The following is a 12,072-nucleotide window of genomic DNA, read 5'->3' on the forward strand; positions in this document are numbered from 1 at the left end:
TATAGGTTTCTCCAGGTTTCAAGATGAATACAAATCCAAGCTAGTAGCAAGGCTAAAAATAAATTCTGATTACTCAGGTACTGTCTACGTGCAGCTGAAGAACTGAAGTTGAATTCCCTTGAACAGGCATGTTATGCGAAGATAACTCATGCAACTCCCTAGGGCTTGTTTCAGTGAAAACCATGACCATGTGTGTTTTCTTCCAAAACAAGGTATTTTTTTCCTTGACACACAGACATCTCTCTGTGTTATAAGCAGAAGAGGAGAGCTAGATTGCAGAGTATTGTTTTTAAATGCATAATTAAGTACTTCAATCTGCTGAATAAAGAAAGCTTTTAATTTTAGAAAGGAATATAGCATTGGTTAGTCTCAGCTAGCGCACCTTCAAAACATGATAATGAAGTACCAGCCTAGAAATACAATTCTCCTGACTTTCAAGACTTCTGTCTATAGCTCATTTCTAAAGCTGTCCAACATATTTTGAATCCCCTGGCTGCCTTTAGGAGATCACTTCCAACAGGTTCTCACCACCTACAGCATTCATGGCGATTCCACGTTCTGGTTTCCACATGATTTTAAGACATGAGTTTAGAAACTAGAAATGTCTTTTCAATGTGAAACTACTGTAGACCTGTCCTAGAGGAGGTCTAGAAGAGAGAGCATTGACATAAGTTAGCTTTAGTCCAGCGAGGCAGCACTCGTAGCTTTTTTTCTGTTTCCAATTATTCTAAGAAGAACTTTTCTGTTGGGAGCTTATATTTTGCCTTTTGAATATCTCTCAAAAACAACTGTGAGGAACAGAGAGCTGCTGCTGAATATGGAGAAGCAAGCTAGAACTCCATACCATGAGATCTGCACACAATATCTGGATAAAAGAACCCCAAAGAAGATGCAAAAAAAAAACCAAAAAAAACCAAACAAGTTTTCTATCTCCAAAATCTCAGAAGAACATAGGTGGTATTAATGCCTGACACAGGGAGGATGGAGAAGAAAAGACTAAGTACAGAAAATTATTTGTCTCAGCACTTCTTATTTGAATGCTATGCTGTCTATACATATGTAGTATATCCACATATCCCTATACTGATACATACATTGAGGATTAGTCTTGTCAGCATCTGGATCCACCTTGGATCTAGAGAGATTTCTAGAATCCCTAGAAAGGTATGACTGGCTATCTTAACATTCTTACCAGGGTGAATATTACCAGGGTCAAGAGAAGTGGTGGCCTTTCTGTCAAAAACAATGATCTATTGGCCAAATCAAATCTGTTTGTAAGATTTAAATGAGACAAAAACAGTGCAGGAATACCTGTGCAGGGCAGAGTATCATGTTCAAACAGCACTGCCTTGTCTGCTCTCTGCCTTCTGAAGACAGGCTATCCATAGTCTAGGAGAGATTTTATACTGAAAGAGTAATGATCCTTTTCTTTACAAAGAGACAGGAATCTTTATCAGATGTACAACTGTTTGTATCGCTTCAAGGTATCCGTGTGTGATTTTAGACTCTAAAATGATTTGTGTTTCTGCCCAGAGTCAGAAATCTCAGTAACACAATGAACAAGACTGTTTTAGAGCATGTCAGTTCAAACTCTCTTTGCAATATTTTGCCAGGATTTACCTTTTTGTTTTTTACCTCTTGGGAATACAGAAGGTCATAAGAACTCTGAAGGTGGTGGGAGCATAAGTTCTATTCAAAGTCAATAGGATTTGTAATCCTAAATCCCTCTAATGCCTTTGAAAATCTCTCTGTGGATATATACCTTGACAAAAACATTATCTTCCCCTTCCTTTGAAATTGAAGCTCCATTTCTGTGAAGACAGAGAATCAGTGCTCTTCAGCTCTAATATATACATGTCCCCAGTAATATTCCTGGGAGCTACACATAGTACACGCTGGGCAATGAAATACAGAAATATATGTAAAGTTAATTTTTAACCTAACTATGTGTCCTCAGAGCCTCCAATGGATATTTCCTTCATAAGCATTTCAACAATTTTAGAGATTCAAGTCCAGTTGACAAAGCTGCTCCATTTTATGTCTAGTTTGTAATACAAATGACTGCTGATGCTCAAATTGAAAGCAAATAAAGAAAGCATTATGGTTTCATCTGCTGCAGTGGTCTACCATTTATTTAGTTACACCTTCATTCATTCGTTCCTTTTCTTTCTTATGTGGTTCACTTTCTCATATCATTTGTGGTATCATTTACAAGTTACACCGCATACTTTTAATTTTCAGAGATGTAAAAAATTGTTTTAACACGACGACTTGTGGCTCTGTTTTGCTGATTTGCAATTTCCTTCCATTCTTTCATGGGGTTCTAAGATGCTTTTACTCTTCTTTTCTTTTTTTTCCTTTTATCCCATAGCTTTTCTTTCAGTTTTTATTTTTGAACACAAAACTACTTGCCTGCTCAATAATTTGCCAAAGCAGTTTGCTTGCAGGAATATCTGCCCTGAATATAAAAGTACAGCAACTATATATACAAAGAAATTTGAAGATATATATAGCAGCCTTGTACTCCGTTTAAATGCCACACAACTTTGAAAGCAGTATCCAAGAGAGAGGGCTATGTAAAGGATCTACATGACTGAAATTCATTTGTATTGCAGTTGCTGTATATATTATCATTGGTTTTGAAATGGCTTTAGGATAACATCTGCTAAAAATAAAAATAAAACAGCAAAATAACACTATGAATTCCAGAGCTCTAGTAGATGGAAAGAATAATAGAGTAATATTCTGAAGAAAATTCTAGGACACTGGATTCTTCAGAGGCATGATGTTCAGTACTGCACAAAAGCTATCTAAAGAAAACCAGGATCCTAAAAACACCTTAGGGACTGGAAAAGGTCTACCATCTCCCTGTGTTCATCCAGCTATAATATGCTCATACCCTATGTGTTCTCAAGCACTCAACCACATTATACAAACTTCACTGAACATTACTAACAGAAAAAATGAACAACTGTCAAAAGGCAAATACAGAATCTAATGAATCTGCACTTTATATATCGTGTTGCCATCTTCTATAAATCACATAGGTGTTAATTGGTTGTAGTAGACCAAAAAAAACTGCAAATGTTAACATTTGTCCTGAAAAACAAACAAAAACCCAAAAGACAGCTCTCTAGAAAGCCCTAAGAAGTAATGAAATATACAACTCACAAAGTTTCAGATTACTCTGACTGAGGTGGCTCCAGTACAGAACTGTAACCAGTGTTAAAGAAACCCAATTATCAGAGTGACATCCATAACAAATAGCCAAGTTAAAATGCTGACTAAAAGGACAGAATTATTGCATGTTATTAGCTTGCACAACTTCTGTATCCAGCAATAAGAAGATGATCTGCTGGGATCTCTTTGTGCCTAGTGTTTGTTTTGCTGTTGTCTGTTTTCAGTTGTTCTTGATTTTCTACACCAATGTGACACCAACAATCCAATGCAATCCACCATGTCTAGCAACATCAGGACTATCAGCATTTCCAGTGATACTGATCTATGATATTTAGAACGAACATCTTTTACCATGTCTGTAAAGAACAGTAAGCAAGAAGTCACCTGAAATATTTAAAGGGCAAGTTAAAGTTCTTCTTCCTGGCATGGCTGCTGTTGCAATGCTACTCTGGACACAGCAATTACATTGATTTTTAATATCTTTTCCCCATCCTTTGTTGACTAACTTGGAAACTGCTGAAGAACTGCTGTAAGTTATGAACTCACCAAGGCAAAGGCAGCATGAAATGGCACTGACAGACTCTGAATTGGCAGATACTGACAACACAGTATTCTTCTCTTTTGAAAAATCAGCTCTACAATTCACACATTACAGCTGGCTTCAAAGAATTGGCCTCCTGAGCGTTAGGAAATGCAGTAATTACATTTATGACATTTGTTTAACAAGTTTTTAACATGAAAGTAAAGTTATGTGAGGACACCGGTTTCAAATTGCATTTTAGAGTGAGATTCATGGTCACAGAGAACCTAAGTATATATATATATATCATTGAAAATAAGCTGGAATGAACGTGGATCAAAAAACACAGCTAAAAAATACAGAGATGAGTCAAACCCTTACATATAAAACACCTCAAGCTGTGACTAAATTGGGAGTGAGATGCAAGTATGAATACAGCTCTTCGTGCATGGGACAGATGGAAGAAGAAAAGCATAAAGTATATAGGGATATAAAAAAAATTGACTTTACCTTGATCAAAAGGCTTGTTCGGATTCCAGTTTCTGACATAATCATCCTAAATAGGGAGGAAAAAAAGATGGAAAATCAGGGAAAATAAGCAAGTTTTTCAGTTTTACATAACCAAACTACAAAAGAATCAGTTCATCTTTTGATTCTAATGTAGTCAGCCCAAATCAGATGAAACTATCAACAGGTTGTGCTCTAAAGAGCAGTAAATGCAAGCTACAAATTGAAGGACAAAAAAATCCCTGCGTTCAGTACATCAAATGTTCAAACTATTTTTCAAAATATGCCCTTTATTAAGTACTTTCTGGCAACTCTATGTTATTTCCTATCAGCCTACAACTTCTGATAATAAAGATAATGTGACACGATGCATGCCACGATAGTGCTGTAAAAGACCAGCAAAGATGATTCTGAAACGCACACATTCATTTGGACAGATGTAAATCTCACCATTGTGAATGTTGAGATCTACAGCCATAATATCAGAAGCACTACACTTTAATGATAATAACATCTAGGAACATTTGCAGTGAATGCTTTCATAAATTTTATCTTTTAGAACTCCTTAAATCAGACGTAAAGATGTGATTGCACAATGAGTCCTAGGGTTTTGTTTTACATAATTCAGACTGTACTGTAAAACCAAGAAGGCAGGAACTCCCAGGGCAACTGGCCAAATGGTTATCGTTGCAAACAAGGGTTTTTCTTCCAGCCTTTCTATAGACCCTCCTGTGTGCCTGATTAATTTGCACTCTAGGTACTTAGCAAATATTTACCTGAAAGCAGTTTCACTCGCTTCAGAGTACCATCAACCCCACCTCTGAAGAACTGGGACTCAAGCCCAACTGCAATATTCACTTTACTCAGAATACTCAGCATATCCTGTATATCTCACTAGTGTCCCCAGTAAGAGGAAGTGATAACAACAGAATAATGTATTCCATGCTTCCACACTTCAAATATTTCTATACTGATGTTATATTTTTCTGCATATTAATCTTTATTTCCTTTTTAATATTTCCAATGCTCTACAATCATATCTTGAGGGCTGCCACTGAAGAGATGTCTTTATCAATTAGAAAGACATTTTGATTTCTTCTTCCTGCCAAGAGGGTAACTGAAAACCCATCAGAGTGAGTAAGATACCAAAATTATTTCTTCCATAGGGCTTTGCTTACCATTTCTCTCCAGTTAACTGAATTTCACGTGTCCCCTTGCTATCCTATAAACACAGCTTGGAACATTTTGGAGACTTTAAAGTCACTTCATCTTGCTTTCTGGGTTCAGAACAGCCCACAGAGCTGCAGCAAGAAAAGCAGGATGCCCTCACTGAACACTGTGCCTTCCAAAGTGCATTTCGTAATATATATTATACAGAATATATTATTAAATATATTTTGCCAAACAAAGTGCCTGGGGAGGGCAGTGGCTGGGCTGGGAAGCAGAAACACAGCGTGGAGAACTGCAGACTGTTGTCCTGCTCTTTTGGGGGCAGGCAAGGGTGGGAAATGTCACCTGTAATGAGGGGACTGGCTGCAATTCTGCATGATTAACACAAGGAAATGAATCTCCTTTCTCAGATTATGTTTATGCTCAATCTGTCTGTCTGTGTTGACTTCATGGACTGTGATATTACACAGTAACAATAAAGATTATTTTTCGCCACTCATTGCGATACAAGGCTTTGTAATTGGTTATGATGTGCTGCTAAATTCACCAAGCATTAATAGCTATTCTGAATAAGGCTATGGTTTTTTTTTGTTTGTTTGTTTTATATTTTTGAAACATGATTATTTATTAATTCCCTGTTTACAATTTCTCTTCTAGGTGTTGCTTTGCTGCTTGGTTTTCAGCATCAGAAGCTGTTAAATAATTCAAAACCCAAGAAAGATTTCTTATACTGTTGGCATATGGAGCCAGTTTTGAAATAAGGATTGGAAAGGAAGTTCATCTCACTTTCAGTGTCAAAGGAGCATTTTGCAGAAAAAGCACCTTGCTCAAAAAACAAAACAAAAAAAAATCTACAAAGCACCTCTCTCTTCTGTAACCCTAATTCTTCTCCTTTTCTCCTTCTGCACTCTGTTTTTAAAATTAAAGCTATCTTTGTTTTGGAATATGTCTGTTAGCTCCAGGATTTAAATGCAGGGAAATACATGAGAAAAGAATAGGGAAAAAAATCCACAAAACTGAAGCGTAGAACAGAAAAAATATCTTTGAAATTTTACACATAGAAAACTCAGTATTTAAAGGAGTAAATAATGACTATTCATACATTAAAGCATACTGGTCAATAGCACTTTAAAACAATTTATGCCAGCTAGAAAACAGAAAATATGGCACTAGAGTTTCAGTTCAGCACTGATATCAGTGAGAAATGTAACTGAATGGTCATTGCACTGTAAAGGTGAAATTCACCCTGTAGATAGGAACGAGCAGAACATATCCACCTCATTTGAAGACAACCTGAAGTTTTGACTTCAAAAATAGATGGAGCTTTCTGCTAGGACCCTGCTGGAATTTCCACTTTAACTAGAACTGACTTTCGTTAGCAGAAGAAAATGTTACATCCCCAAATGGATATCATCATTTCACTGTAACTTCTCCAACAGAAGAAAAGTACCCTAGTATGGCAATATATATGGTACTCTAAATACGTATGCTATAAAATATAAAAAGTAATAAATGCAAGTAACTTTATTAAAGATTTTAACATTCCTATTCAATGAAACGCCATTATGAGAAAAGTTTGATATTAATATGTTAATAACTAACATGTATTAACATGCTCTACTCAGAACTACTAATAGTTGACAATAAGAGTTAAAACCAAGAATACCATAATGAGTATTATATTTTACTGACATTTACAAGTTAAAAGCGGAAACCTACCTCAACTTCCTGAATACGCAAGCATTACAAATGAGAGAAAAAAGAAAGAAATTAAACAATTTAAAGACACGACATTCGCTAATTTTATCCTGAGCGCCCTTTAAAATGTGAAATTGAAAGAAAGGAGCTTTCCTTTCCCTTCGGCTGACAAAAGCACTAGGAGCTGTTTTTCCTCATACTCATCCATTACATACCTGTTATACCAGAGTATTTTTTTTTCCTGTAATTGACTGTTATGATGGACTTGGAAGGAAAGACAAGTAGGCACGGATCAATTTCAATACAAGTAACTGTCAAGTATTTCTGATGAACAAATATTCAAAAATACCTCTCTCCTTGCACAGAATTCACACTTTGAGGGTTTTGCTTATGGTTCAGTGACTGTATAGGACTAATAAATCCTTTAATTAGCTGAAGAAACTCTGCACACCTAAATTCATGCATGAGAAGAGACGAATGGGTATTGTAAGCCCAGTCTGGATCTGACTGCGTTAGCTCTACCCAGCTTTACAGTAATGTGATATATTAGCATGACCGCTGTACACACCTGAAAATAAATGTGAACTGCAAACTCTAGATTTTTCTTGTCCCTCTCACAGAGCACGAACATATTGAAGGGTACAGTGAAGGAGCTTTGTTGCAAGCCCAGTGTCCCTAATGGCCCCAGTCTCACATCAGAGATCAATATTCAGCATAGCATCACTTTTTGTCAAACTAGTCTAGACCATCAATTCTTGAGGAAACGTTGAGTTTTGTTTCATTCCCACCATGTGCAGGATGAGGCCTTTGGCCTTTCTGCTTCTTTGGAAGAAGTTTACTGGTCTACTGACTGCTTAGGACTGACACTGACCCGAGGCAGGAACGCAGACAACCTGAGTTGATTCCCCACACAGACAATAACTCATTGGTTGCTTGCCAGTTTTAGACATTCCCTGATCTCATTTCCATCACAAAACTCGGGACAGAAGCTGTCTTTTCTACCAGTTAGCACTATGGAACCCTATTTCAAGATTTGACTCTAAGGAAATTTAACTAAGAAATATGTTATGAATTATTCATTTTCTATGATTATAAGAAAACAAACATCAATAGATTCAGATCTCGGTTCTTTATTACACTATTGCTATTTTGATCTGTGCAATCAAAAAATGAGATGAAACAAGTTTTTGAGCCATTTAAAACCATTTCACTGTGTGCAATAAATTATGTTTCCTAAGACCAAAATATTCTTTTACTCAATACTTAAGATATCAAATCCATCAAACTTCATCTGATGTGCCATCAAAAAAGTAAATCAAGAGAATCATCACATGTTTAACTAAGCATGCAAAGGATGTATTAAAAAGTGCTAGTTTAATGCTCACAAAAACTTTCATGCTGTCAGGCCTCATTGCTTTATACAATATCCCAAAGACATCATCAGAGATTTATACATACATTTAAGAAGATTTCATCCAAGGACACAGAAAATACAGGTGAATTCAGCCTTAAGGTGCCAGTTACATTTGTAAAGTGGCTGAATTTAAGATAGCTCTGTCTCCTCTATACTGACGTAATTATTTTCAGTCAGAAAATATATAATGAAGTCACATCAAAAAAGACCAAACATATGAGACAAAATTAATGCACCCCATTGATAAAAAAGGAAAAAAAAAAAAGTGGTATGGAAATCATCTGCTATTGATCCTATCATCTATGTAGACAAATTGCAAAAATTGTCAGAAAAAACCATGTCACAGGCCATCTACCAAACAGCCCATAGCTTTCACTGGCAAAATCAAACCTTGAAACAGACCTACGTGATAGAATGTCTTAAAAGTCATTTAGAAAAGTTGACAAATAGAAATGGACTGTAACACCAGTACATTAACAATCGCTATTCTCTCCTATTACCCTCCATTTCAGCCCAATAACAGAAAAAAACAGACAATCAACAACAAAGTAATTCCTTTTTTGGTTTCTAGTTTTCCCTGACATTAAGTATTTCCAGTGTTATTCCCACCAAACCCACTTGATTGGTCAAACACTTGATATTTTGGATGAGTTCACAAAGCACGGTCAATTTAACGTGGAGGCTCTCTATACTTTATTCACTTGTCTTAAAGAACCACTTGCAAGATGTTCTTGTTTATAAATAGAAGCCAACATTAGCTAAATGGGTACATAAATATTTATATTTTACTGCTTTACTTAAACTTATATTTACAAATCAAGTAGAAATGAGATGCCAGCTGAAAAACCTCCACAGCAAATCCCCTTCACTTGGCATCTTTCAGAGTGAGGTGGGTTCAGTTTGCTTACTCAAGGCCTAGGGAGATCACCCTGACCTGAAGGAACCAGTCAACATGAAACTGCCATCATGGATCCTGCCTGAGAAACCCAACACAGAAAAGGACACAACCCCAAGTTCTGCTAGATAACCTTGTAGAGAATCTACATTTCCAGCTCCTCCCAGCCAACAAGAGCTTACATTTCTAAGTACTTCCAGAAGGGACATTTATTAACACTGCTTTGCAGCCTGCTTAGTATTTTCCTCTTCCATCCTCAATCTATGATTAAACCTTTTACCCTCATAAAGACCAGCTGGGAAAAGTGGTAATTACCAGCTCATTACTTTTTTAAAATTAGCTCCAGAAAGATGCAGCTGCATTTTCTGCCTCTCTACCTTGCGGTACAGAAGATCATTCCAACACTGAGAAGAGTGAAAGCACCAGCTGCTGCTTGCTAAGTCAATCCAGTCTGTATCATAAACATCTCCCCAAGGCCTATTGCCTGTTTCAGGCAACTAGTTTCTGTCAGCATATTACACGTTATTTGTTAATTTATTTAAGGGAAAGATAAAATATCTGACCCACCCAATACATCCGTGAATAAAGATTTCCCAACAGCAGCTAGTGTCCAGAGTCTGCATTAGCGTCAAGAACTGATTCCAGGATCCTAAGCACGCTAGGAAAACTGGTGAAAATGAAAGAAATTTTTCCAGATTGTGCCTGGATACCTTAACACACAATGTGAAAGGCCTGAGGATGTCAGAACATTTATAAAATACTGTAGCTAAGTCATCAACAAAAATGTAATAATATGGTTTAGCAAGAAAGCAAGGCTGGCTTATGTGGATCACACTGAACTCATACATAATGCTAAATACATTACTATTGATTTATTAATAAACACATGAAATATATAAACATATATCCAAATAAATACTTAGCATAGAAAAGGTCCTTGACCAGGTATTACAATGTCATAGTTTTCATTCTCAACACACATTCTTTTTGTTAATCTATCGGTAATATGCAGAATTTCTTCTGGTTAATATGACCCAGAACATTACATTTGTCTTGTTTACTGGAACTATAACTATAACTATATATATATATATTTTGTACGCTGTATCAGAAACAGGATCTGCCACTCTGATTCTACTGTAAGACGCTGCCAGCAGTTTTCATAGGCCAAAATTTCAGAAATTAAAGAAGTTGAAAATAATTGAAAAACAAAGTTGATGTTGCCATTGCATAAAATAAGAAAAATAAGCTGCCATTAAGTTGATGTCAGCATGAACAATCATTCTCATTTGTTCGAATTCCACCATGTGGCCTTTTATGTAGAAATCTTCCAGCTGCTCTTCTGTTTTATTTTCTTACCCTTTTTTCTTTTGTTTCTTTGTCTTAAAGGACAACTACAGTAAGAATTAAAAAGATTTCCTTTATTAAAAAAAATAAATAAATAAAAATAAAATCGCTTTTGTTTATCCATAAGAATGAAGCCAAAGGGTATGTCTACAATGACAAGGGCAAACAGATGCTCATCTACTCAGCTTGTGCTTCAAGCAGGATGAATGAGGGCCAGCTGTGAGCCAGAAGCTATATCGCTGCTTTAGCACAGCACTGTGCCAGCACTCACAGCTGATGGATTTGGGTGGCTGGAACAATCACCCAACTGTCTCCTCCAACTTGTACTGAAATACTGAAAACTGAAAACATTGTCTTGGCTTGATTATTCTTTGCTGGTCCTCTTAATAGCCTAACTTTAGAAATACATTTTCACTTCTGCCTGAACTCTTCCACTCATTAGCATGTGCTAAAAAGCCCCTTTTCCCTGCCTAAAGTTAAATAATTTTTAGCAACCTGACTTTCATCGAGCTTCTCACACTTCAGTATGTCCCACAGACATACCAGCTTATTCTCTAAGCTGTAAAGACAAAACTCAGGAGTCCTCACCGATCCCCGGCACTGCCACAGATACAACTCCAAGACCACTAGAAAAAGACAACGTTTATTTGCTCTTTGTGTTGCAAATTCACAATAGATATCCCCCAAGATGGATATCCCCTACATATAGTGCCTCAGCCACACAGGGCCATCTTAGAGGCACTGCAGTTTGATGCATTTTTCTCCAGCTCTAAGTTCCCTTTCCCTGACCTTAGTGAAGGGCTCCTGCAGGGACAGCGTGGGGAGGGAGGAACTAGGGCTGGAGGGAAGATGGCCTGACTTCTAACAGGGCCTGAGGGTAAGAGGTCATGTAGCGATGATTTAGCATCTCAACTGAAACAATTTCCTCAGGCAATCAGATCCTCTGGCAATCAGTGGGAAAGCTCAATAGAAACTGACTCCATAAATTAGTAAGGCTTTATTCCTTCCAACATTTGGTTCCACGTACTGGAGAGCTTACTCGGTTGCTCCCTGATGCCTACTGCATCTGTGTACAAATCTCTATTTAACTGCAACTCCATATCCATCTCTGACAGCAAACACGTTTGATTCAGCTTCTGAGCATCCGCCAGGGCTCCCACTGCTACAGAGTAACCTACATTTAAAATCACTTACTCAGAAACAGGAGTGTGTGGGAGGGAGTGTGTAGGTGGTAAACAACGGGCAAGTAAAACGAAGAGGCCAGCATCAAAATTCTGGGACTAGGAGGAGTGACATAACACAGGCTGCCAAGGCAGCAGGAGATCCAAAGCAGGGCAGCGT

General features: G+C 37.1%; 1 protein-coding gene across 1 annotated transcript in view; it reads right to left on the minus strand.

Moving 5' to 3' along the window:
• The window catches only part of SPOCK1 (SPARC (osteonectin), cwcv and kazal like domains proteoglycan 1), a 174,991-nt gene extending 163,154 nt beyond the window's left edge, over window positions 1-11,837 (minus strand). Inside the window, exons 1-3 of the mRNA XM_065735074.1 lie at window positions 11,771-11,837; window positions 11,275-11,357; window positions 4,211-4,256 (exon numbers count right to left, since the gene is read on the minus strand). Of these exons, the coding sequence (XP_065591146.1) occupies window positions 4,211-4,256; window positions 11,275-11,357; window positions 11,771-11,837 (196 nt within the window). The remainder of the gene's footprint in view (window positions 1-4,210; window positions 4,257-11,274; window positions 11,358-11,770) is intronic.
• Window positions 11,838-12,072: the final 235 nt, after the last annotated feature.

The sequence above is a fragment of the Cyrtonyx montezumae genome, unplaced genomic scaffold (assembly GCF_038088225.1).
Source record: "Cyrtonyx montezumae isolate F1298 unplaced genomic scaffold, pur_monq_1.0 scaffold_18, whole genome shotgun sequence".
NCBI lineage: Eukaryota > Metazoa > Chordata > Aves > Galliformes > Odontophoridae > Cyrtonyx > Cyrtonyx montezumae.